The sequence below is a fragment of the Sorex fumeus genome, unplaced genomic scaffold, assembly GCF_029834395.1.
Source record: "Sorex fumeus unplaced genomic scaffold, SorFum_2.1 ptg000039l, whole genome shotgun sequence".
NCBI classification, from domain to species: domain Eukaryota; kingdom Metazoa; phylum Chordata; class Mammalia; order Eulipotyphla; family Soricidae; genus Sorex; species Sorex fumeus.
Window position 1 is genome coordinate 2,015,096 of NW_026606096.1, and position 27,840 is coordinate 2,042,935.

The window sequence follows — 27,840 nt, forward strand, 5'->3', positions numbered from 1 at the left end:
TCACAAAATAAAGGTTTGTTTAGTTTTAAATAACCTTCTTCTGTACATATGATCATCTGTAAAATCACAATACAGGTAGAACTTCATGAACCACAGTTTTAGCATTTTAGCATGAATCTTGTGTTTCTGATGGTAGATCTTAAAAGAGGAGAGTTTATGGATGAATTGTTAAATTAAAAATCACTGCCTCAAGCATAAAAAAAAAACACAAGAACAACCAGTGCTGTGTGGATATGGGGAGAAAGAGACCCTCATTCACTGCTGATGGTAATGTCAACTGGTCCAGCCTTTCTGAAAAATAATATGGAAATCTCTTTTTAAAAAAAATCTCAGAACTGAGCTTCCATTTGATTCAGCAATTCTATTTCTGAAATATACCCCAGGAACCAAAAAAAAAAAAATGAAGAAAAGACATTTGCACCCCTGTGTTCCTTGCAGTACTATCCACAATAGCCAAAGACACAAATGTTTAAGAACAGATAACTGAATAAAGAAACTATGGGACATACATACGACGGAATATTACTCAGTCATAAGAAAAGATAGTACCTGGCTATAAGAAAAGATAAAACCATGCAATTTGTTGCTTCATGGAGAGATTTGGAGAGTTATCATGCTAGGTGAAGTTAGTGGGAGAGAGAGAGTGATCAAGAATGATCTCTCTTCTATGCAGGATAAAAAGAAACATAACAAATGCCCAAAGACAGTGGGAAAAAGAACAGGAGAACTGGTATTCAGTAGGAAGCATGGTACTTGAGGGTGGCTGGGGGACAGGAAAGGGAGGAGGTAAGATCCTGTCCCCCAGCCAACATAGAGGCAGTAGTGCTGAAAGGCGGTAAAGTGTTAGGAATGAAACCCTATCAGCAACACTACTGCAAAATACAGTGCAGAAACATATATAAATATACATATATGCAGAAACACATATATACACATAGATGTATATGTACGTGTGTTTGCGAGAATATGTACGTGTGTGTACACACACACACCACACATACACGCCACAGCCTTCCACAAGCATATATACATATGCGCTCCTCAGTGTGTGGAAGGCAAATGGGGCGAGGGAGGTGGTCAACTGGTGGAGGAAGTTGACATTGGTGAAGGGACAGGTGGTGGAACACTGTATGCCTGAAGCCCAATCATGAATAACTTTGTAACTTCACAGTGACTAAATTAAAATAAAATTAAAATGAATTCACTGGAATGGTTTTTTTTAAAAAAAAGAAAGAAGAAAAACATTGCTTCACAAATCAAAAACCATCTTTGGGCAGAAATTCCCCCTATCACTTTCCTCCAGGGAGAGGGGAAGGGAGGGCAGACTGCTCCAAGGACAGGTCTCAGAAAGGAGTCATGGGAACCTGGAGGTTCCCTCCCAGAGTGACCATGGCCATCAGGTAGGGAATGGATGTAGCACAACAGGTGCTGCCATCTAGGGCCAGGGGTGCCAGAGCTATGGGTGGGTCAATATCAGGAAGTGGCAACCCCAGAAGGTTAGGACCTGCAGAAAAAGAAAGTGGGGGCATGCACTGCCATGTCCTTCCTCTACTACTCCATGCCTACACTACAGGACAAAACCCACAAACATCTGAGAGATCCACAAATGAAATAAGCACCGTAGCACCATCCTCCAGTTGTTCATGGATTTGCTCGAGCGGGCACTAGTAACGTCTCCATTGTGAGACTTGTTGTTACTGTGTTTGGCATACCGAATACGTCACAGGTAGCTTGCCAGGCTTTGCCGTGTGGGCGGGATACTCTTGGTAGCTTGCCAGGCCCTCTGAGAGGGGCGGAGGAATTGAACCCAGGTAGGCCATGTGCAAGGCAAACGTTCTACCCGCTGTGCGAAATTCAAGGAATTGGCTGGAGTGGCCTTACACACCACCCTGCCCTCTTGAGGAGGCAGAAGGTAATAACAGACTCCTTACTCATGCTAGAGAGAGCACATGGGGAGTTTTCAGAGTAAACATAACCCCTCTCTGGAGTAAGAAAGAACTTCCAGAATAGCCAATTTATTGAGTCTCTAGAGGCCTGAAGACATTTCCAGCCCAGCAGAGATGATGTACCCCCAGTTTGTCCTAGTCCTCAGGCCTCCCCTACCCTAAAAAAAAAAAAAAAACAAAAAACCATCCTCCCCATCCCCCCTCACACCAGTCCTCAACAATTATACAAATTCCTGACTAGGGCTCCCTGGTTGGGGGAGGCAGCAAGTTTACAAGTGGGGGAAACTGATCTCTTCAGAGAGGCTACATACACTAGCCGAGTCGGCATTAGTTAGTAATCTTAACTACTGTCCAAGTAGAAGACTATCCACCTTCTTGTTCAAGGAGCACTTCTCAGCTCTTTCTCCTTTGACACAAGTAACAACCAGAGGGATAGGCTTTGCTCCACGGCAGCGACTCAGTGCCTCTATGGATGAGAAAAAGCAGGAAGAAAGCAAGCACAGATGGAGCTTCCTGGGGCAGAGTAAGCCCCCAACCTCTGGGAAGGTCCAAAAAACATAAATACACAGAAACATACATACAAACATAACAGAAAATTCTAGGCCTGTCTGAAATACCCCCACAATGAAGTGTATAATCTCTCTCCAGGAAGAGCAACTGATTACCACACCATTAACAACAGCCTCCCAAGCAAAACTACCCCGAAGGGTGTTGAGACCTACAAGGGGCTTGGGAATTCCCTTGCTACACTGGTTCCAGAAGAATCCAGTAGGGCCACCCAGGCTTTTCTCGGGAAATCAATCAAGGGAACCAAGCATTCCCAGACACTTCTGGCCTCCAATGGTCTGAACAACCAGGCTGGTGGCAGGCCTAGGAGTCCCAGTGCAGGGATTCCCCAGACCTCCCCGGAAGTGCCGGGGACCTTCAGGGCCACACACAGAAGTGCTCGGGGGACCTTATGGTGCCAAGGATCAACACAAGCTCTGTGGCATGCTAGACAAGTGCCTTCACCCTTCTACTCTCTCCCAGCATCCTTTCTTAAATTTAAAGCAAAGTGTCTTTTTTCCCCTCAGCTCTCCTGGGTAATTAATAGAGATCCAAATGCTTTGCCCGCCCCCCCCAAATCCAATCTCCGGTTTCCCTCCAGTTGCCCTTTGGGACATGAAGAGGGAAGAAAAATATCTAGCCCACCTGCTTCTTCCTGGCTGCCATCTGAAGATTCAAAACAATGTCGCACATCTGACAAGAATGAAGGAGCTAAATCTTGCTCCCCTCCACTTCCAGGATTAGCAAGCAGCTGCCCCCTGACTCCTTGCCCCCTGATTCCAGCCCCTCCCTCTCCAAGCCCTGAGGAGCTCCAGGCAGTCTGGGCCTCCGGCAGGGATGTCTGCTCAGGGCTGCTTCACCCCTCCCCCAAAAACTGCCACTTCCCAAGCATGACAGATGTAGCTGCTAGTCACATGTTCAAGCCAGGACAAAAGGCTTCTCCAGAAGTACAAAGCTGGCAGGGATGTGCATGGGGCCAACTCCAACCAAGGCCACCTGCCGAGTGCTCTTCTGTGCCACACCCTTAGCATCATACACACTTTTATTACCACCCTTTCCTCTTTGTTGCTGCTGAAATGAAGTGGCACTCCACAAACACTCTCTCTCTCTCTCTCTCTCTCTCTCTCTCTCTCTCTCTCTCTCTCTCTCTCCTCTCTCTCTCTCCCCCCCCCCCCTCACCCCACCCCACCCCACACACACACATCTCACATTTCGAAAACCAGGTGGATTTTTCTCTCAATCACTGGTCAGTTCTCAGATCAGGGAAACATACTGCATTCAAAGGTCAGTAAGTGATAAAGAGGTCCTATAGGGCTAGAGAGAGAACCAGCAGTAGGGTGTTTGTTTGCCTTGCACACAGCCAGACCCCAGGTTCAATTTCTGGCACCGCACATGATCTCCCAGCACCACCAGGAGTCATCCCTCAGCAGAGCCAGGAGTAAAGCCCTAGGACAGGAAGCTGTGAAACGAAACAAAATAGGCCCTGGAAATGTCAGAAGCACTCAGTTTATTCAGAGTTTAACAGATTATTTCACTCCGGAACTTTTCTGACCCAAGTTTCAAATAATCCAAGAAGCAGAGTTAAGTGTAACCTTCCTGGATTATTTCACCACAGCGCACATCAGGGGCTGGCATTCCACTGACACATTTCAAGATGGTCTCCTGTTTGGAAAACAGGTGGCTCTCCCCTCCACGTTCACCTAATCTCTCTCTTCCCCTTTAGGGTGTGTAAGAAATTCCTTGCTGAAGCGTTTCCCTCTCAACACACTTCTGCCAAGAGATGAACAAACAGAAGAGGCAGCGCACACATGCTCTTGGCGCCTTCCCCATTCAGTTCACACACACATGCAGGTTAACCTAGGCTGTGGACCATTCATGTTGACATTACCTAAAATAAGGGGCTTTGTTTGGGGTAGAGTATTTTTGTGTTGTTTCCGCTATTTAAATTTGGGGTTCACAGCCAGTGGTGTTGGAAATGAGGTACTGGGAATTAAAACCAAGACTCCTCATGCAAATTATCTGCTTCAGCCCCCTTGAACTATCCGCCGAGGTTAAGGGTTTGACCCCAGATGAACAAATTGGTCTTATTCTCTTACCAAGTCTCCCCAGACTTCCCATTTGTTTTGCATTTGGCTAAAAGGCAAATGGGCAAGCACGTCCACCATGCATCAGGTGGTCAGAGAGAGGCCACCAGTGAAAGTGTCCTGGGTGACCTCAGCCACCAGCATCTCTAATTCAGCAGGGAAATCAGAAAGGGCAACCAAGCTTGACGAGGATGGGAGTACAACTTCTGTAATCCTGACTCTGGGCTGGGAAGAGAGAGGACATGTACATTGGGCGAGTTTGTAGAGTGACCCAACAGCTTCTCTGGTTTTCCTGGGGAAGCTGGCATTCCGCTTCACTCATGATAATCGGACCCTGAAAGGTGTCTCATTCTGACTTCTTAGGGCAGGCGCACCCTTCCCATTCCTGCACCCCAGTAGCAGAGTACTCAAGTGCTCCTCTCCTCCACAGGAAGCCTCTGAACAACTGTCTGTGGCATGCACATTTCTTAGAAGACCTTCAGGGAGATGGGGATTATGATTGTGGTTAGTATCTTGGCACCATCAAAAGACTGGGGAATTCCTCCTCACTCTCTGATTCTAACCTAGGAAGTGAGGAGACCCCAATGTCAGCTCTTCCTCTCCACCCCAGTAGCATGAGAAGAACATGAGGGACCAGCAAGTAGTACTGAATAATCTCTATCACTAAATACAAGTGTGCTTTGGGGTATTCGATATGCCAAACACAGTAACAAGTCTCACAATGGAGACATTACTGGGCCCGCTCGAGCAAATCGATGAACAATGGGAGGACAGTACCACAGTGCTACAGTGCTTTAGGGGAAGGAGATGGCTCCGTGGTTGCAAGAACCCAAGTTCTACCTGGTACCACACAGCCCCTCATCCCCGTCCCAAGCACTGACAGAACCAGGGCTGCTAGATCTAAGCAGCACTGCCCTGCCGGGCTGGAGCACTGAAATGTCCCGGTCAGTCAGTTGAGTATCACTGGGAGGGGCCCTCAATAACACGTGAGAAGCCCCAAAATTAACCCTTTATCATCTTGGGAAAAAGCTGAAAGTTGATTCCTACACCATTTTCCCAAATTTCTCTTCTTGCTTATTTGGCAAAACTAGTCCAATCGATTGAAATGGGGAGAAGGGCACACTGGTCACTGACAGCCGTTTCTAATGGATCACGCCTATGTTCCAGGCACCCTCAGACTGCACCCCAGAAAGCTACCACCCCACCAAGGACATTTTCCCTCTATGTACTCTAAAGACTAGAGAGAAGTGTTTGACTCTAATTATTCCATTCATCTCCTCTACTGGGCGGGCTTGTGTTTAGCTGTAGCTGCTCCTGAAGCTGACACTTTAATTCTTGATTTTGAAACTTTTATTGTTTAAATACCAGTTTTGCCTCTGAGGCAGCCAAGCCTCCAAACACTGCTTGTTAAATTTCAGCAGCCTAAGAGCACTTTTCTCCCAGGAACTAATGAGCCCTGAGGCCACCCTGGGTATGAACAGGGTGCTCCTCCGATGGGTTCACAAACAGGAGGAAAGGAACCTGTTTCTGTGGGCCCTGCACTTTAGCTAAGTGCCAGGCACCATGCTTCCAAGGAAACGCAAAACGAGCACGAGAAAGCCTTGTCCTAAAGCAGCTCAGAGCCATGGACAGGAGTCACTGCTGTTCTAATATGGGGCAGTCACACACTAGAATGAACCTCTGCTAGTATAGGGAGTTCTGCCTGGAACGGGGGCAGGTAAAATCTGGGTCACCGAGGGCAAGCAAAAATCCTCTCAAGACATAACAGAATCGATGGAAGGCCCAAGAGAAGTCACATACACAAGCATAAGGACACATGGTAGAGGGGAAGACATGGTCTCGGGAGGGCGAGGGGGCATTAGAGGTGGGGATGGAAGTCAAAACCGACCTGCTTCAATACCATGATTAGGGGGTTAACTGTCAAGCTGGAGGCAAGGGGAAGCCACTGAAAGTCCCTAAACAGAAGTGATGTTTGTGGTCATAACTGACTGGGAACAGATTGGCTGATCTCTAGATGTCTCTAAAGAAAACCAGATCAGTGGCCTCGAAAAGCAAGCACAGAGAAACAGGAACTCTCCAGTGAAGCCACAAACAGAAACACGGGTGAACACAGCCCATAAACTATTTCACTGTCTTTCTATCTGTTTTTTATTTAAGGGTATGGGGCAGGGCCACCCTGTAGTGCTCAGAGCTATACCCAGCAATGCCCATCACTCCCGACGATACTCAGGGGTGACTCCAGGTAGTGCTCAGAGGATCTGAGGGACTCGGCCCTGTGGGATATCTCCTGGCCCAGCTGAAACTCACCTTTGTCAGGGACACTGACTCATAGACTTTTCTGCAGGCTCCCAGCAAGGATGCTGGGAATGGAGTCACAACTCTGCACTTCTAGAGCCCACAGTAATCTGGACACCCTGAAAATGTGCCAGTGGCATTTGGGGTGATAAGGGAGAATACCACAGCTGTGCTCAAGTATCAGCAGAAACCAGAAAGTATTGTCACATCTACAACAGGTTGAAAATGAGAAAAACAACAAGAAACATTACAAGTTCAGGAAACTAAATTTTAGACTCAGTAAATATAGAACTTTAACAATGGCAAATTTACTTTTAATGGTACGGTTCTCTTGAAAAGAAGCCCTCTACCTCCTATCACTGAAAGAATTTAACTTGGGTTGACTATCAGCAGAGTCTCCTGCCCCCACGCCTGGCCGTCCTCGCCGGGGACCCTTGGAGGGGCGCGCATTGAGTTTCCCTCCCTGCCCCAAGCAGAGCCCCGGCAGCCGAAGACCTCTAGAACCAGCCACAACCATGCTGAGACCACTCTCCACACGCATGAAGGAACCGGCAGAGGAACACAGGCATGCGGGTCCCGGGGCTGAGATCTCCAAGCCTGCTCGGATCGGGGCTGAGCATCCTCCACCCAAATCCTCCATCTTCCAGTAGGCAGGGGTCACACCCACCAACTGCCCCGGCGCCAGGTAATCCCATCAACAGCCAAGACCCAGAGACTATAAAACCCAGCTCCTGGAAGACATCTTATTATCTCGTTCTTACTTTGGACAACCTGGCAGGCTACCGAATGTAACCTGCCCACACGGCAGAGTCTGGCAAACTCCCCGTGGCGTACCCAATATGCCAAATACCAGTAACAATGATGGGTCTCATTCTCCTAATCCTGAAAGAGTCTTGAATATGGCACTTTTTAAAATCTCAGGGCTAGGACGAAGGAGACGTTACTAGTGCCTGCTTGAGGCAATTGACAAACAACAGGATGATCATGATCGTGATTGTGACTATCAGTTGATTGCCAAACCTAAACATTTATTCAATAAAGACACACATTCCTAAGTATTACTCCTGTAGTCTTTGACACAGTAAAAACAAAAAAAAAAAAGTATGAACCATAAAGTACTATTTAAGCCCTTCTTAACTATTACTTTCTCTTTCAAAATCTCTGATGTGCTCTTCCATAAATCCCTTCCAGCTCAGAGAAATCTTTGCCATGCCTTAAAACAATTACCTCAGAGTCCAGCATTGTCTAAGAGAATGTCCTGCGAAGATGGAATTTTTTTATCTGCACTGCCAATGACATAAGACTATGGAGACTATCAAATACTCAAAATGTTGCTAGAACTTCAAAGAAACTCACTTACAAAAAAATTTTTGAGTGTGTGTGTGTGTGTGTGGCAGGAGGGGAGAGGTTGTCGCACCCAGTGAAGCTCAGGCTGACACCTGGCTCTGCATTCAGGAATTGCTCCTGGCAGGGCTCTGGGGACTTCCATGGGATGCTGGGGATTGAACCCAGGTCAACAGCATGTAAGGCAAATGTAGACAGTATACTACCCACCATACTATCTCTTCAGTGCTTACTTTTTTTAAAAATTTTTATTAGTGAAACACCATGAGGTACAGTTGTAGACTTACAAATTTTTGTGCTTGGGTTTCAGTTACACAATGATCAAGTACCCATCCCTCCACCAGTGCCTATTCTCCAACACCACTGATCCCAGTATCCCTCCCCCCCCACCCCACTCCACCCCCCATCCCACCCTGCCTCTGTGACAGGGCATTCCCTTTTGTTCTCTCTCTCCATTTGGGTGCTGTGGTTTGCAAAAGAGGCATTGAATGGCAATCATGTTCGGTCTATAGTTTACTATCAGCATGCATCTCCCATCCTGGGAGGATCCTCCCAACATCCTTTATTAGGTGCTCCCTTCTCTATCTGAGCTGCCTTTTTCCCTAGCGTGTGACCAGCGCTTACTTTTAATTTTAATTTAATCCTTTCAATTTAAGTAATGTACAAGTCACATACGGCTAGAGGGTTCCGAACTGATCAGCACAGTTTCCTGTGCACAAGAGCGTATACATTCATCATGGGCCCCAAGCAAAGAAGCACATTCTCTACCCTCTTTCCCCCAGTACCTCTCAGGCACTCTGTCATCTAGAGACCTGAGAGCAGGGAAATAAAATTCAAAGAAAACAACAGGAAAGGAGGATCTCCATGTATGCTGTGCCCACAAGTACCAAGAGCCTAAACACAAACTCTCACTCCTGAGGACTTGGCCCTTCTCTGGCCAAGAATGCTATAGTACAAGGAGCACGAGCATCACCAGCATCATGTAGTCCACACAAACAGATCTTACTGCCAGGGAATAACGTCAAACATTCCTTAGTTAACTAAAGATGCATTCTCAAAGATGACTCATACTAGAAGTTTTTTCGACTATGCTGGAATACAGCAATCTAATTACACACACACACACACACACACACACACACACACACACACACGATTCTACAAATTTTCCAGACCTGAAATCTTTTCATCAGAAATACATATCATCTGAACACTTTCAAATGCAACAATGTTCCTGCTCTGCTGCCTCAGAAAAGCCAAATTTAAAACAAGGACTTCATTTCAAAAGTGGTGGAGGAATGGGTATTCGATCATTGTATAACTGAAACCCAAGCACAAAAATCTGTAAGTCTACAAATGGTGTTTCACTAATAAAAATCTAAAAAAAAAAAAAGTGTGGCCCTTCGACCTTGATTTCTGCCTGCCACATCTGAGGCTGCCCTTCCCAGCAAGTGCATCCACACACACACTACAAATACTGCCTCAGTGAGTGCAGACCGACATGCAGTGAGAGGTCAGGCAGGTGTCAGCAAGCACGTGTCATATTTAAACAGCTATTACTGCAAGAGAGGCCACCAGGTGACATTCCCAGGCAAGCAGACAGCATTTGCCCCACCTGGCCCAGGAAGGCAATGGACAAAGTGCTTTCTCAATGCTCACTCAGTCAAGCCACAAACCACTTCCCTTTTTGGAGATAGCAAACCCACAGTGGAGACAGTCCCACAGAGGGACACTGGATTGGAAGGATGGAGTTAAGGAGGGAAGGAAAACCACAAAAGGAAGAGTGAAGGGAGAGGGGGTAACCTCCAACAAAGAAGAGATACTGGATGTGAAGTTTACTGGAAGATGTGTGTTCTTTTGCTTCTTGCTCTATTAAAAAGAAAGGACAAACAAAAAAACATGTTGCAACTTCCTTTGTCACAGAGCACATGCTCAGGAAAAACTGAGCAGGCCCATTGCTTCACTTTCCTATGTGCACCAACAGCCCGTTAGTCCCAGGGCTGACTTGTGTACACTCAGAGGGCAGAGAGAGCCTCCCAGTACCCGTGGATCCTCCCCGCCACCTGGTAGGCTTTGATGTCTTTCATGCAAGAGATGTCCTGCAGGGTTCTAAGAAAGTGTTTACCTCTGCAACCCCTTTAGCCAACCCTTTCTCTTTCAATGTACCCTCCTCCTTGGCTCTAGGACCTAGTCCAAGTTTCCCAATCTTTTCCAACCAAGATCCCCTTCGGACACTGTCCACTTCCTGGGGCTCCATCCATTTGCTATCCAACTAGCTGGTCCCCAAGTTTTGTGCTACAGCCACTGGTTTTTACATAATATTCACCTATGACCCTCTTGGAGTATTCTGGGAGCCCATAAGGGGCACCCAGCCAAAAAACAACAACACTTAAGCATTTGCTATACAGGACACACCACTGGGAAGACACCAATACATTGTCTCAACCAAAAAACAAGATGCAAGCACTCATCCACTTCTCTTTAGAATCCCCCCCCCCCCCCCGCCGCCCCCGGTTCAGCTTCTATCTGTCCTACAACGATGTGGGAAGTGTCCTCTACCCCTGCCAGGCCAAGGGCCCCTCCCAAACCCCTCTCACCTGAGGAGCTCATGCCTGGTCTCCCTTGCCAGTCACTCTCTTTCTTCATGTATGGAGCCAGGAATCACACACCTAGGCTTACTTTGATCTGAGAGGCACTGCCTCTGTCAGAGTGTCAAAGGGGAAGGTGTATGAATGAGCCCAGTCCAGAACAGGCAGGGTGTTTCGTTTTGTTTTGTTTTTTCATTTCTTTCATACATGCACATTTCTCCCCTTGACTTCTTGCAAGTTTCTGAGGGCAGAACCTGCCTCTTACCATAGCAACTGACTAAAAGCAAACAATACACAAATACTTAATGATCAAATATAAAATGGTATGTCAACTACGTTCATTATGGGAACCCAGGCTTAAGAAAAACTAGTAACTAGATACTCTCAACATTAATAGCCTCAGGGTTATGAACTTAACCAATGCCAAATTTTACTTTTCTCTCCTCTTTCCCTCTCCTCTCTCCCACTCCCTCTCTCCTATTTCTTTCTCTCCCTTTTTTCCTTTCCTCCCCTCACCCTACATTTCCCAGGCTTACATTCTCCCTGTGTACCTATGACAATCTGACAGGCTCTAACATTCAATTCTATTTTGTCTTTCTGAATACAAGCTCTCGGTAGACAGGACTTCTTTTCCTTTTTGTATACCGACATTTTAAAAGCCTAAAACAACACTGGGATGGAAGAAAAAAATACAGCAGGTAGGGCATTTGCCTTGTACGTGGTCAATTTGGGACTGATCCCCAGCACCCCATATGTCCTCTGAGTACCACCAGGAGTAATTCCTAAATGGAGAGCCAAGAGTAACACCTGACTATCACCGGGTGTGGCCAAAAAACAAAAACAACATTCCCCCCAAAAAAAATATATTGAGCCCTTGGCAGATGTTCAGTAAGTAACTCTTGACAAATTTTTCTGAACATATCTGTACATATTTAACATATTTTCCTCTCTGTAAAATATGGGTTTTTACTTTGCCTTAAGGATTAACAAAACTGAAATACCAAACCCCAAGTCTGCTACACAAAAATCTGCCCAATAAAAACTTGCTACTGACATGGGGAACCTTAGGGTGTGGTTATACTTTCAGCAGTGATCTGAATCAGGCAGAAGACAACTGTTATGTGGATCAAAGTCAATTTGCCCTTCTGAAATCCTTAGGAGGCTGTAAGAGTCAACCTTGACAGTGCTAACTCATTTTATTGAATTGCTTTGGATCGCAGGGGAATAAAAGAAACCTGAAGGCAAATCCTGCTATAGGAAAATAGGGTCTACTCTAAACTGCTTTGAAAAAAACACTCCCCTTCGTTGGGCAGAGAGTAGCACTTGAAGAGCGGAAGTGCTTGCTTTGTGTGCAGGAGGAGCCCAGAGTTTGACCTCAGCACCACATGGTCCCCTGAGCAAATGCCCCAGGAAAAGCCTTTAAGTACCACCAGTTGTGCCCTCCCCTTTCCCCACAAAAGTATCAACCCTCGCTATTCTAAATTCCTCCCATTACACAGCAAATGTATTAAAGGGATTCTAAACTCACGGGATGACCCTGACTACATCACTCATTCTACACTAATCCTGCCATCTGGGTTTCCTGATGGCTAGTCAGCAGGAAGACAGGAGGCAAGCCCAGAGAAGAATAAATGTTTATAAACACTGCCTGAATAGTTGAATGAACACGACAGAGAAAAAGAAGGTGGATGGAAACTAAACTGCAGAAAGTGAGGCAAGCAGACTGTGCCCAGCCCTCTCCCCCAGCAATGGGGCCACAGCAACAGTACTGAAGGCCTCTCCACACAGGAATCCTTAGAGATCAAGCCTGTTCGCTTTGATTGACAAAAAGGAAACTGAGGCACAGAGACGTTCCAGAATTTGCTGGAGGCTCAGGTAGGATTTGCAGCTGGGTCCCTCATCAACTTGTCCAGTTGTTTCCCCCACAAATCTGAAGCTTGATGTTAAGCAGCCCCACAAGGTTCCTTGGGACTTATGCAGGTCCCTCAGCATAGGGACAAGGCCAGCAGGTAAACTGGACTACATCTGCGGGTCTGCACTGTACGAGTAACCATGTAGTAGATAATAACACCAAGAGGGTCGAACTGGCTGGCTCCACATCTTCCCTCCTACATGAAAGTTCTCCAAAGGGCAACAGAGCCATCTCCATAGAGAAATAGCAGAAAAGAGGGGCTGTGAAACAGGGAGAAAGAGGGAAGACATAAGTGGGAAACTGTGGTCAGGGCCCTGGGAAGAATGAGAACTCCCATGAAAAGAAATAGAAGGTGCCACCTTAAGTCAACCGATTTGAAGGTGGTGACGAAAGAAATGGTCAAAACCAAACATGATTGCCACTCAATGCCTCTTTTGCAAACCACAACACCCAAAAGGAGAGAGAGAACAAAAGGGAATGCCCTGCCACAGAGGCAGGGTGGGATGGGGGGGATGGGCGGTGGGAGGGATACTGGGACCCGTGGTGGTGGAAAATGGGCACTGGTGGAGGGATGGGTATTTGATCATTGTATAATTGAAATCCAAGCACAAAAATTTCTAAGTCATGGTGTTTCACTAATAAAAATTTAAAAGAAAAGAAAAGAAATGGTCAGAAGACTTAAAAGCAAACAGGAGGAGGAGCAGGAAGAGACACATCCAAGTCTTCATTATCTATACCCAGGCTCATCTCAGAGCGCCCTGTCCAATTCTGCATTCTCCCAGACCTGCCCTAAGAGTAGCACTTAGGCACTTTATATCTTTGTGGATGGCACCTACTTCTGTTCAGTTGCCACACCTTTATTAAGTAGATACTCAATGCTAATATACATCTTGACTAGGCAGATATACAATACTCTGTGAATTTTTTTAATAAGATCTTATAGTCATGACTTTATTGAAATAATAATCAAGGTGTGAGTCATTAAGGAACTTACATTACCTAGAAGAGCATCTTGCACATGGAGAAATAAATTTTAAACATAAATGGAAGTGATGAGGACAATGCTGGCATGGCAGGCTTCACAAGAGATCCAACATTTGTACAAGACAAGGAGATACCAAGGCACTGGGGAACAGGGAAGATGCAGGTGAACAGAAGAGACACTGTTGCAAAAGGTGGGTATGGGAAGGTACAGCCTGGTAAGGAAACAGTGCAAGCTGAAACACTGCACACATTCAGGCAAAACAGACTGGGGTCAAACTGAGAAGGATCTGAATACTTCCTATATTCTGCAGGCAACGGGAACCGTACCCAGAGAGGGGCTTAAGCTGGGATGCTACAAAACCAGAACTGGGCATTAGGCAAACTAATTTTTACTGAGTTCCAAGAATTGAAGGAACAATATCTTCATTCCAGGACTGAGGGTTCTCAGAGTCATCCACAAGTTCTACTGCCCCACAACCACCCAAAATACACAAAACACAACACACACACACACACACACACACACAACTGTCTAATTACACCTCAAACCCAAATATATTTTCTTTTTTTTCAAAGTCTAAGACAAGGTGGCCAGGAAGGCAACTCAAAGACATTATGCTATGCACACACCCACCACGTCCCAGGTTAGGTTCCCAGAACCAGCATGGGCAATTCCCCAACGAGCCAGGAGTAGCCTCTAAGCACCATGGGTGTAGTCCACAAACAAAAACCTAAGGCCAAGTCAAAACAAGTCCACAAATCAGAAGACACTGGCAAAGGGCACTCCTGTCCTCCTGTGCGTTTCATGCAGCAGAGGTGATTAAAACCATCCCAGGGGAAGGGACACATGGATCTCAAGTTACTGAGAACACTACACAGGCTCCAGTGGAAGAGATGTGAATCTGGCCTTCGGCCCAAAAGAACTCATTCTCCATCAACTATAGAGTTGCCAAAGCAGGTTACTCTAAGGGCTCCTTCTGTCCCTGGTGCCTCCCACCTTGGAAAGAGAGGCACAAGAAAGGCACCAGCACAGTCGGGCAACTGGAATGCTTCCAGCTACAGGTACATTCTGTCCACTGTCCTCCAAGGATGTTCAAATTCCAGGCTCATGGCACAAGTCACCCAAACACCCACCCTGGGCACAAACTGCAAGCCTTCATGGGAAGATGCCTGTTCCCTAGCCCAACTGCAATGAAGTCTAGCCTTGAGAATCCTTACAGACTTCCCCAAAAAGTTCCAGCAGTAGAGAACCAAGGCTGAAGGGCAGTGCCACTCCAAGGACTCCTTGGGTCAAAGCTAAAAATAAACTCTTAGTAACAATGTACACCCAGCTCCTCCTGCAGGGGTCAATGGAGAGATCTCTCCCTACAGAATGAGGCTCCGTGGAGGGAGATGGGAAAGGGAAAAGAGTTGGTCAGGGTAAAGAAGGACTTAGAAGAGGACAGAATTCCTCATCTGACTTCTATCACCCTCCCCAACATCCTCTTCGCCCAAATAAAGCCTAATTCTAGAAAACATAAAACCCTCCTATATATAATCAATTCCAACACCTATGACAAATCATAAAAGAGAGGATGCCCAAGTGCAACTTAAAGGAAATCTAAGTGCAGTGTCTACCGGCTAAGCAGGTCTCCAGGACTCATGGACAGTAGGAGAAAAGCCATCTCAAAGGACAACTTGCCAGGGGCGAGAGTGAGATTAAACAGCACGTAGGGAAGGTGCCTGCCTTGCACACAGTCGACCCAGGTTTGAGTGCAAAGCTGGGAGTAAGTTCTGAGCACCATCAGAAATGACCCCCCCCCCCCCAAAAAAAAAGACAGCCAGTGTCCCTCAGAGTCAAGAGGATACCCAAACTCCCTGTGACATTCTGCAGGCAGCGGAGCTGCGAGGGCCTAAAGAGCCATGGCCTAGCTCAGGAAGGAGGACAGTTATTCTTGGAAACCAAGGAGATGAGGTCACACTTTTGAATGTGGTAATCTGAAGCCCCAATCTGCAGAGGTAGAGAACAGAGCTTTAGCAAGTCCCAGGGTAGCAGGCTCGGTCACAGGACAGTTTCAGTGAGGCCAGGCTTCCCGCAGGGCTCTCCTATGCACCCCTGCCCCTCCAACAGGGATGCCTGGCAGGTGGAGCATGAGGACAGCCAGGGTTGAGGGTGAGCTCAGGCTCTTCCCTGTCTGACCCCTTCCTTCAACTTGATACCCCGAGAAATATCAAACCACAGCTTACTCCTAGAACGCAGAAGAGTAAGTTAACCACAAAGCACCTACCAAGCTCAGGCTAGAAGAGAAGGCAGCAAATGGGGAGAGCATGAGTGAAGAAAGAAAAGTAGTTCAAAAGATCAAAAAGAAGATCTGGGGTAAATCTCAGGGCCTCCGGGCCTGGCTGTAACAGGGAGACAGCAGCAAAGGCAAGTTTATTTTTAGCCGCTGTCACGGAGGAGCTAAGTGACACTGTTGGGCCCTGGGCAGGAAGCCTAGTTGCAAATGTCCAGCATGGACTGGGAGTCTCCAAACAGAATGGACAGAGCTCAGAGATACTACGGGGATAAAGCCATGGCATCGTGCGCAGCTGACCCAGGACCACATTTCTCCAGCAGCACACTGGCACCCCAAGCACCACCAGGAGTGGTTTCTAACCACAGAGGCGGGAGTAAGCCCTAAGCACCACCAGATGTGGCCCAAAAACAGAAACAGAAAGGCACCGATTCTGAAACATAAAGAAACATCCAGAAACATAGGGCTCCCAGCGTCCCCTCTTCTCTGAGACAAAAATCAAAGTTCGACAAAAAACTGGAAACTCTCCTCAGCTAAGGTGCCCACATGAGCACCTAGATCAGAGGGGACCCCTGCAGCTTCAGAAAGTATGCCAGAAGAAGAACTCTAATCCTGGACCAGCACCCACTGCCGGAGGGGGACACTGATAGTGAACTAGAGGGATCCACCTGCATGCTATTAAAGCAACATGAAGAAAGAGCACAGATCTCCGCCACGAGGAGTGGATGAAGAAAAGAGCCCAGAAGACTCAACAGGGGTTACCCACAAACACAATCTGTCAATAAAGAATTCAGAGTTGAAATGTTGAGGATGTTCAATGAGTTCAAACAAACGGTGGAACAGACATCCAGTAAATTAAAGGAGGATGTGAAAGAAGCAGTGAACAGACAGCCAATTAAATAAAGGAAGAAATGAGAGCAGAAAGAAGAAAGCTACAAACAGAAGTGTCGCTAAAACAGAATTCGGTAGATGAAATTAAAAACTCAGCGGGTGCCCTCAACAGTAGAATGACAATAGCCGAAGACAGAATCAGTGAGCTTGAAGATGAGCTGCAGAAAGCTTACAGGCAACAACTGTCACTGTCACTGTCCTCCCATTGTTCATCAATTTGCTCAAGCGGGCCCAGTAACATTGAGAGACTTGTTACTGTGTTTGGTGTATCGAATACATCACCGGTAGCTTGCTAGGCTTTGCCATGCGGGTGAGATACTGTCAGTAGCTTGCCGGGCTCTCCGAGAGGAGCGGAGGAATTGAACTTGGGTCTGCCGACAGTTGCATGACAGGCAAACATGCTGAACTATCATACAAAGGAAAAAAGAACTCAAAATAGCTCAAGGGCAAATAAAAGACCTAGGGGATGAATTCAGGAGGAACAATATAAGAATCATGGGAGTACCAGAAGGACAGGGAGGCAACCCCAATGAAGTAGTAAAGGTTGGAGGCATCCAGATCCAAGAAACCCGAAGAGTACCAGCAAAAAAATCAAAGGTGGCTGTAGAACTTCTACCATGGGTACCACACTCGCCTCCCAGACTGGTCATGGAGATACCTGGAAAGGTGGCCTTTCATATGTTGTCCTTTCATATGGATAGCCACGGTCCTAAAGAACTAACTGTAAATGGTCTTGGAAGAGAACATCAGTTACACCTCAGCCCCTACCACAGCCCAAACAGCAATAAAAAAGAAAATCAAAATAAAGACACCCATCCCCACCCCCAAACTCCAAAGTACCAGAAGAATCAGTGAGCCTAATCCTATCTCCCTTTACACAGTGTCACTCTCCTACCAAATCTGTGACCTATGACCCTACAGTTCAAAGCCCTGGGCTAAAAGCAGTGCTTCTATCTCGAGTAGGGGATGGGGGGAAAAAAGAGACAACTCCCCCCTTCTTCCATCCTCAGAGACATGAGCCCTTTTGTTGACAAGAAGTGGTGTCTGGGGGCCAGAGTGACAGTAGAGTGAGTAGAGCGTTTGCCCTCCACTCGGCCAACCCAGGTTTGATCCCTGGCATCCCATATGGTCAGCCAGGCATCACCAGGAGTGATTTCTGATTGCAGAGTCAGGAGTAACCCCTGAGTATCACTGGGGGTGACCCAAAAAGACAAAAGAAAAAAGAAAAAAAAGAAGTGGTATCTGGATATAAATTCTAACTCCCCCATCAGCTCTGAGAATCAGTCTTCAATCTCACCTCAGACAGCTCCTAGCCCAAACTTTGATTCCTTTCTAAGAGGCACCCAACCGGACAGACCCAGGCACATGCCAAGGAAAGCCTGACAAATGAACAGTGTGCAAGTCTCAGCTTGCCCTCCCATGCCAAGTACAACAAACAACAACCACACTTGGACCCATGACTTCAAATGGAAAAGTAGTTTTCAATGGCAAAAATACAGAATTCCCCACCTCTAACCTGAGCCACCACATCACCTAGATGCTGGCTTCAGGGGGAAAAAAAAAAAAAAAAAACAGAATAAACACAGCCCAACCCCTCTGCTGAGACATTAGCTGGAACACTCTCCAAGTGTCAACACAAGCAAAGGAGCAGCTGGTCAGTGATGATCATTCATTAACTGCACAGGCTGCCCTGGAGTCTAGCATTAAGCCTATCAAAAGGGCATCCATATTGGCCCAAGCACTGCTGATGGTTAGACACCAAGCAAGTCTGCAGGCAATTCAGTCTGCCCAGCTCCTGTCTCCTACACAGCCTTCCTACCTCACAGTGAAGGTGCACAAGAAGCCACTGTTAGTCTGACCCACCAATGTGTGCATTGAGGCCTGGAAAGTTCTACTAACTGACTCCAAGGCACAAAAAGATGATCTTTTTTCTTCCTGATACAATATATAATCCACAGCAACAGGATTTTCTCTAAATATGTATTTTCAATAATTGCTCCCCGTGACGTATTCGATATGCCAGACACAGTAACAACAAAAGTCTCCAATGGAGACGTTACTGGGCCCGCTCGAGCAAATCGACGATCAATGGGAGGGCCTTTACTTTAAAATTAGAGTAATAGCACAGAGGGTAGAACATTTGCCTTGCACAGGGTCGACCCAGGTTTGATTCCTCCGTCCCTCTCAGAGAGTCTGGCAAGCTACCTAGAGTATCCCACCCGCACAGCAGAGCCTGGCAAGCCCCCCCCCCAGTTTTTGATATGCCGAAAACAGTAACAAGTCTCACAATGGAGATGTTATTGGTGCCCGCTCGAGCAAATCAATGAATAAAGGGAGGACAGTGCTACAGGACAGGACAGTGCTACTTTAAAATACAAATTATGGGGGACTAGAGAGTTCAATGATCTGAATACATGCTTTATATACAGAAGGCCGAAGTTTGATTCCTGGGATCACATAGATCCCCAAGCACTATCAGCAAATCCCAAGCACAGAGCCAGGAGTGACCAAAAACTCAACAAGAAAATGAGCATAGGCTGGGGAAATAAATTCAAAACCTAGTGCTCTTTCTGCAGGCAGGCTCAGTCCCTGGCAACACAAAGTCCCCCCAGCACCACTGGAAAAGCACCACCAGGTGCAGCACAAGAAACAAAATAAAATAAACCACCAGTCCCCATAAAAACTAGAAAATGTATACAATCTGATCTGAATTGTAAACCCATTAGTGGTAAGTCAGTAAAATTTGCTTTTTAAAAAATCAGAGGTTCTGCCACACAGGCAGGGGATGGGTGGGAGGGGGGTATACTGGGGTTCTTGGTGGTGGAAAATGTGCACTGGTGAAGGGACGGGTATTTGATCACTGTATGACGGACCAAGACTTGAACTGAAAGCTTTCTGACTGTTCTCACGGTGATTCAATAAATTAAAAAAAAAAAAAATCAGAGGGACCGGAACAATAGTACGGCAGGTAGGGTGTGTGCCTTGTACATGGTCGACCTGGGTTTAATCCCCAGCACCATCTATGGTCCCCTGAGCACCCTCAGAAGTGATCCCTGAGACAGGAGTGGCACAAAAACAAAAGCAGAATTTGATGACATACCTGGTACATTACACTCCCATAGTGTGGTCCCTGTTCTTTACCACTGTCTCTACAAGGTGACCTACGCAGAAAGACCCTAGTGACTAGTTCATGGAGCTAGTTTTGTACAGTCAACACAATTATGTCTAATAACTTAAAAAATCCAGACAAGAAGGAACCTCCCAGGGAACAAAGCTCCAAAGAAAAGGCTCTGACGACAGCACCAGACGACAACAACCTTGGACATGTTGCTGAAACTTTCTGGACTGGTCAGCCTCAACCTTGCCAGGTGTAGGGAGAAAAGAAAGATCAGCGGGAATGTTATCAGCTTCAAAGTGCTGTGAGGTGTGAGTCCCTCTACCAAGGGGATTAAATCATTACCAAGAGAAACCACGGCCCCTTCACATATGACTCTGCCCTGCCCACCCAGCCCTCTCCAGAACACTTAAGTACTGGAAAGACTCAGTACAGGAGAAGCAGCGGGAAAAGACTCCATGTGACCCTGGGAGGGACCTGACGCAGAGAAGGAGCCAGAAGAGTCCCAGGGCTGAAGATAGAAGGGCAACCCTGGGAACTATGAGAAGACCCAAACACAGATGACAATGCCCTGCCACTGCTGTCCTGGCGAAGAGTCCATACCTGTAGGCTATGCCAGTGAAAGAGCTTTGGCCCCTCCCCCAGCCCCAGGATTTGGCCAGGGATACGTCTGCCTCATCAAGGCCCTTTCCTGAATCCCTTGAGTCTGCTTCTTCAATAAATTCATCAATCGATAGGGCCAGGAATGTGATTCAGTAGTAGAATACAGACCTCGCAGAGGTGAGATTAAGGTTCCATGTCCAGCCCCAGGGGGTGAAATTCAAACGGATAAACTGATGGTGGTCCAACTCCTCAGATCCCAAGCAATCAACACATCCTCAGCATAGGCAGTTTCAGTCTCACAAAAGGGGCCCCTTCATTTCCTAAACAACCCCCAACCTTTTATGCATCCTAAGGCCATGGGTCTGCTTCCTTAACCCACCTCTTCCTTCTAGCAGCCATGAATATCAGATCTTAGCTACAAATTGTTTCCGAGTCCAGAATTCACAAGTGAAAAAGGACCATGAGTCCGTCCGGCTTTGCTCCTACCTTGGTGGATGCCAACCTTCAGGAGGCGCAAGACTGTGGCACATACTGAGAAATGGGGTCTCTGGAAACTGGAACCTGACTTTCCTCTCTCCACAACCACAAGGCCCAATGTTTAACCTTTCTGGCAAGAAGATTTACTTCACACCCCTCAAACACCTTAAAACCTGCTCTGATAAGGAGGCTGAATGAGGGTGGATTCTGAGCAATCAGCCCACTTGCTCCTTACCAAGCCCTGCTCCCAGCTTGTGCAGCTGGGGTCAAGGTGAACTTCACTTTGCCTCCTGCAGAGATGCTCACTCCTCAGAGGCCCAACGTCCTCAGCAATACTGGCCTTCAGTCTTCTCTCCTTGAAAGCCCCTCTAGTCCCGGTCACACAACTTAACTCCTACCAGAGAAGTCCAGGAAAACTTTCCACAGTGACAGCAAAGCTCTACTGCACTGTTCCAGTCAGTCGCCATCAGACACATGTGGTTCTTGATCACCTGAAATGTGACTAGCAAATGATTTTTAAGCCTGTTTTCTAACACAGTAGATGTACATATTTGAGTAGTACAGCGTCATGGTTTGATTTACATATATTGTTAAATGCTTACTTTAATGGGCTGGAGCAATAGTCCAGCGAGTAGGGTGTTTGCCTTGCACGAGGCCAACCCGACCAACCTGGGTTCGAATCCTCCGTCCCTCTTGAAGAGCCTGGCAAGCTACCAAGAGTATCTCATCCGCACGGCAAAGCCTGGTAAGCTCCCTGTGACATATTCGATATGCCAAACACAGTAACAATAAGTCTCACAATGGAGACGTTACTGGGCCCGCTCGAGCAAATCAATGAACAATGGGAGGACAGTGCTACAGTTCTTAGTTTAATAGTTCCAGTCAACATTCACTATCTTACTAATAGAGCAAAAAGAAATAAAGAAGAAATTCTCTCCCTGTGATGAGAACATTTAGGATTTACTCTCATCATTGTTCCTCTACATCACACAGCAGTGCTAACTGCACTCATCAGACTGCACATTACGCTGCTATGACTTAATTATTTTATAAACAAAATTATGTAGACCACTTTCCTCCCAATCCACCCCCACCACCTCTACCTCTGACAACTACAACTGTGATACCTTTTTTATGAGTCTGGTTTTATTATTGTCATTAGTGCTTTATTTGGGGGTGGGGGAAGAGGCCATTAGGTCACACCCAATGGTGCTTGGAGGCTACTCTTACCTCTGGGCTCAGGTGCTACTCCCAGCAGTGCTGGAGGCTCATGCAATACAGACAATTCGAATCTCAGTGGCCACAGGCAAGCTTAGCCATTTCCCGCCCCACCCCCCCAATGATCTCTCTGGCCCTGTGCTGTTACTATTTTAAATGCCAAGAATACGTGAGATTCACTATGTGTTATCTGTTCAACTTATTTCACTTAAAACAATGCCTTCAAGGTCATAATTTAGCTTAACTAAAAAAACTTTAATAACGTATAAGTACTGGCTACCATAATGGACACTGCAGCCCTGTTTTATTAACTCTGCCTTTTCCAAATTGGTATCATAATCCACCAAATTTTAAGGCCATTTTATTTCCGTATTCCCTCCATATAGCTAAGCACATGTTCAGATATTTAGTAAACCACTAACTCCCTGCAACTACCCTGGGCAGAAACTTGTTTGGCAATCTTTCCTTGTTATTCTACCCAGCAAATCCCAGCCTTGGACATTCTTCCTCTCCCAGGAACACTACCTAGATGTACTCCAACAGGTACACAGCGTGAACTGTGCTCAGGAGGATGCCTGTACTGTGGGATGTGGAATTCTAGCATTTCCCTGTGTCTAGACTAATGAGAGGTTCCCACTGTCTCCCTGACAACACCAAAGGTAGGACTGGGGAGATGCTCAAGGGCTGGAAAATAAGCTCTACAAGAGGGACACCCAAGTTTGATCCCTGGTAACATCTAGTCCGCCATCACTGTGGAAAATAACCCCTGAGCAAAAGCTGAGAGCAGCCCCTAAGCAGTACTAGGTGTGGTCCAAAAACAAACGAGAAGGAGTGCCACAGGAAGCCACATCACAGTGACAAAGACACAGACTGCTGGAAAAAGGAAAAGAAGCCACAGAACTTTGTTTTTGCTAATGCATGTAACAGAAAAGTAATAAGATAGGACAAATTAGGACAACACTCTGTATTTTGCAAGACAATAATACACTTCAACTAATCATCACACAGCAGAAGGGACACTAGTCCTGGTTTTAATTACATTTGTTAATATATACCTAAGGGTCACTATGACAGTGAAGCAGGAAGCAACTTAGGAACCCCACGTAGAAAATGATTAATTCCTACACAAATGTGCTGGGTCAAGGCATCCTCACCAAAGAAATAGTTCATAGAACTCTATGTTCTGTAAAAAAAGAACAATAAATAAAACTCTATCAAGCACTCCCTAAAAAGGGAAGGAGGAGCTAGAGAGGCAGTAGAGGTGTTTAGGTCACCCCAGCACAAACAGGAGTGACTGACCCCTAAGTGTCTCTGGGAGTGACCCCAGAAGAAAAACCAAAGACGGGGATGGGAGGAAGGAAAGGCTTGGTACCACAGATTCAAAACTCATGGGGATGCTAACTTTGTTTACAAACTGTCCACCAGCTTCAGGGCCTACTGCATGGGGAGGTAATACTCACCACCACCCTCGGTGACACTCAAGAGGGCCTGCGGAGGAGAGAGGGGCACCTCCAGCCAGGAGCTCCAGTAGGTCCCAGACAACAGACACCACTGAAGCTTCAGAGCAGAAAAGGCTTAACCAGGGGTCAGGCTCCCTTGTTCTACTCCCTTGCTCTGGACCTTGAAACCTTTTCAACTGCAAAATGAGGTCTTTTGATGAGATGACCTCTAGTGCCCCTTTCCACTCTGGCTTTAGTAGGACTGTGATTCAGAACTTCGCAAAAGCAACCAGGAGAGATGAGGAAGCAAGGACATAGCACCAACCAAGCATATAAACATTCGCTCCGAGGCAGTGGCAGAAGAGGAGCAGCACAAAGTGGGGACTATTTTTTAAAACACTGATCTTGTTTAATAGAGCTCAGTCACCAAACCACAGACAGGGAGCAAGGCCTCTGGATAACAAACACCCCCTCCCATCAACTCCCAGAGCAAAGCAGCTGACAGAGGTTCCGCTGCACTCACTCCTGCAATTCTCTGGTCCCATCCCCAGACAGCCTGACATAAGGAGAAATACAAGTCTCCTCCCCTGTTCAGGAGCCTTCCCAGTGGGGCAATCCTTCCTGTCCTACATCCTCCTCTTTGCTTTATAATCAAAACACTCTTGGTTTTGAAAAAGCACTTCACTGCTTGGCAACTACAGTTAAGTTATTCAAGATTCGAGATCTAGACATCTCTTTGGTGTGCATCTCTGGAGCAGAATTCTTTGAACCTGCACGATATAATTATATCTTAACCAGTACTGGGCTATGGAAGTGTTGTTGACACTACTGTCAGTCTCTGAATGCCTCATTCCTTTCCTCTTCCTCTGTTATTAAGTTTTTACACAAAGACGTGTGGGAAATCTGCAATTGAACAGTGAGTCAACCAAAGATCTGGGAGCAGGCTGCCTGTCAAAACAAACACTGATTTTATTCTTCACCTACTTTTACCTTTCTCAGAAGGATTAGACTTTGAGTGTTATTTTAAAATATCACTGGATCTTTCTCCTTTTGAAAGCACTCAATTGAGAAAAATACACTATTAATTACAATAGAACCCTGAACTGCCACCCAGGAGCAGATTTATGTACATAACTACAAAGAACCAGGAGCATAAGTTGGGTACTTTTGTTCTGAAGTTCTCAGAGAATACTCCAACTACCCACAAGAATGAGCTGCCAGTGTCCCTAAATAGTTGGATGAGTTAAGGCAGTTGGTGTCTCAGAAGACACAGAAAACTCCTGGAAAGGTCTGTCCTTCCCTCAACACTATCTGGGAACTGATCAAACAGTCAAGCACTCTACTCTTCCCTCCCTATGGTCAGTCATGGCCAACTACTCCCCATGGCCGCCTCCAGTTATGAGGAAACAGGGAGGGATCTAAAAAGGCACAAATAGTAAAGTCTTCAGGATAACAAGAAATTTCTCCTTCAGCCAACCATCCCTACACCACCAACACCACCAAAAAACAGCTGACGGTAGAAATCAGAAGAAAGCTGATGTGTTTGGAGCTTGCTGAAGTCTCTCTGAAAGGGAAGCTAAAGGCTGCAATAAAATAATTTTTGAGACCCTAATAACTGAAAATCATGCAAGTTTGACGCCAACCCCCAAATACCTGGAAATAACTTTTCTTATGTCTAATTATGTAGTCTAACAGTTCCACCTTGGAGCACAGATTAATTTTTTATTAATAGTCATGGGAATTGAGGGAGAAGAAAAATATATAACACAAAAAGAAGTATTTTCCTCCTCCAATCATTAAGATGACCAAGAGAGATCTGTGTTGGCTTTGTGATAGATTAGGTACCTTTAGAGATGCAGTCTGATCTGAATCCCTCTCGCCTTCTTTTTTAGCGACCCAGATGGGCTATCTCACGAACTGCACTGGGCCGGCCCACCCATCTCACCGGACCTCCCAGTCCTTTCTGTTTAACTTCTGAAGTAGGTGCTCTCACTTAAATGTCTTTGTTCTCCCCCTAGCAAGTCCCCATATATTGGAGGGAAAAAAAAAGAGAGAGGAGGAGAAGGAGGAGGAGGAGAAGGAGGAGGCTGGATTTCCCCGTCTCGGGGGACCACGCTCCTCCTCCTGCCCGTGGACCTCTTCTGATTTGCAAAATCAGCCGGGAGCCAAGCCGGGTTTGCCCCCTCCCCGATCAATGGAGCTATGAAAACAGCCGGCAGACCCCCACACCGCGGCCTGCTGGTCTCCCATCTGGAGCCCCGCCGGCCCCGAAGGTAGGAGGGGGCCGGGGCCGGGCCCGGGCGGGGAACACGCGCCCTCCCCGCGGAATCTCCAGCCGCGCGCGCCTCCCGGGTCGGCGCGCCCCACGGCGGCGGGCGGCCCGCGCGCGCGGCCCAGGGAAATGAAATCACACATTCCGGCTCCCAAATAAGGACTGCGGCTAAATAAACCCCCCCGAGAGCCGACTTCTCCAAAACCCAGCCGACCAACCAGCTCAATGAGTAATGGGCCCTTTTGTGCCCACGGAAAGCAAGAGATGGGGGGGTGGGAGGATGGAGGGGCCGAGAGCCCGAAAAAAAAAAAATCACTTCCTGGAGACGGGGTGCACGCTGCTTGGACAGAAGGGTCCCGAGCCTCCGCAGGGTCCCGCGCGGAGCCCCGACACGGCCGCGACCCAACGCGTCCCCGGCGTCCCCGCCGCTCTCCCCGGAGGTGACCGGAAACCCGGTCGGCGGCCGCGGGCGGGCGCGGACCTGACCTCCCCGCCGCGCACTTGGCAGCGCGCGCGCCAGGCCCGGCCGTGCCGCCGCGGCCACTCCTCCGCCCAGAGCCCCGGCGCTGGAAAGTCCCCCCCGCTACCCCTCCTCGCCCCCGAGACCGCCCCGGCCCGGCCCGGCCGCCCCCTTGGCCCGGGAGCCTCCCCCCACCCCGCCCCAACCTACTTTTAGGGCGAATTTCTCCTGGGTCCTCTTGTTGAAGATCTGCAAAACTTTGCCGTTGATGCCCAGTCCGAGGACCTGAGTGGTGACCTTGTAGTCGTCGATGATGGCGTTCTTCTTGATCTGCAGGCTCGACTTGACGTGGAACTGGGGGAACTGCGGCGGCGGCGGCGGCGGCTGCGCCGGGGCTGGGGGCTGCGCCGGGGCGGGGGGCGGCGGCGGCGGCGGCTGCTGAGACTGAGACTGAGACGGCGGCGGCGGCGGCGGCGGCGGCGGCGCCGGGCTGGGGAACAGCACCGGCGGGGTCTGGCCTTGGGAGTTGGACAGCATGGTGCCGGGAGGCGTGGGGGCAGAGGCGGGAGGGCCTGCGGCCGCCCCCTCCTCCGGCTCCGGACGGGGTCCCCGCCGCCCCCCGCCCGGCGGCGAAGTTTGCTCCGGGCTGGAGCCGGCTCCCCCGCCCCCGCCCGGCTCCAGGCTCCCCGGGTCGCAGGGCTCCGTGGGTCCCGCCGCGCGCCGCACGCGCCCACCGGCCCCGCTCCCTCCCTCTCTCTCCCTCCGCCTCCTCGCCCCCCGCCCCCCCCGGGGGCCGGCCACTCGGTGGAACGCGGGACGGCGGGGGCCCGGCCGGGGGGAAAAGCGGCCTCGCGACAAAGTACCCAGCCCCGGGCCGCCGGCCGCGTCACAGCCTCGTCTGCGTCCGGGGCCGGTCCTTAAAGGGGAGGGTCGGAGGAGGCCGGGCTTGGCGGAGGGGGCGGGGCGTAGGGGCGGGGGGCGGGGCTTGCCTTAAAGGGGAGGACTTTCGGCACCTGGAGCGTGGACCCAGGGCGGCGGTCTCGGTCTCGGCTGGACGCGGGGATTGGGGGCCGGGAGTGGGGGCCGGGCCGGGAAGGGGAGGCCCGGGCAGGCGACCGGGGACGGCGAAGTCTAGGGTCACGCGACGTGATGCACATGGAAAGTCCACCTTTATGCAGTTGTTTGGCTCTTTTTTCAAACTGCAGCGGCGAGTACTGGGGGCGGGGGGGGGGGGGGGGTGGGCGTCTATTTTGGAACACGGAGAGGGATGGTTAAAAAGTATTTTTAGTAGTATGGAGAGCTCGGGTGCGGGCTGGCGATTCAGGGTTCTTTAATCCACGAAACAGGTGTGCGGCAGTGTTGAGACATTTTCTCCTCGGAATTTTGCATTTTT

General features: G+C 48.2%; 1 protein-coding gene across 1 annotated transcript in view; it reads right to left on the bottom strand.

Moving 5' to 3' along the window:
- MAPKAPK2 (MAPK activated protein kinase 2) overlaps positions 1-27,314 on the bottom strand; it is a 67,820-nt gene extending 40,506 nt beyond the window's left edge. Inside the window, exon 1 of the mRNA XM_056118963.1 lies at positions 26,658-27,314. Within this exon, the coding sequence (XP_055974938.1) occupies positions 26,658-26,984 (327 nt within the window). The 5' untranslated portion in view covers positions 26,985-27,314. The remainder of the gene's footprint in view (positions 1-26,657) is intronic.
- Positions 27,315-27,840: the final 526 nt, after the last annotated feature.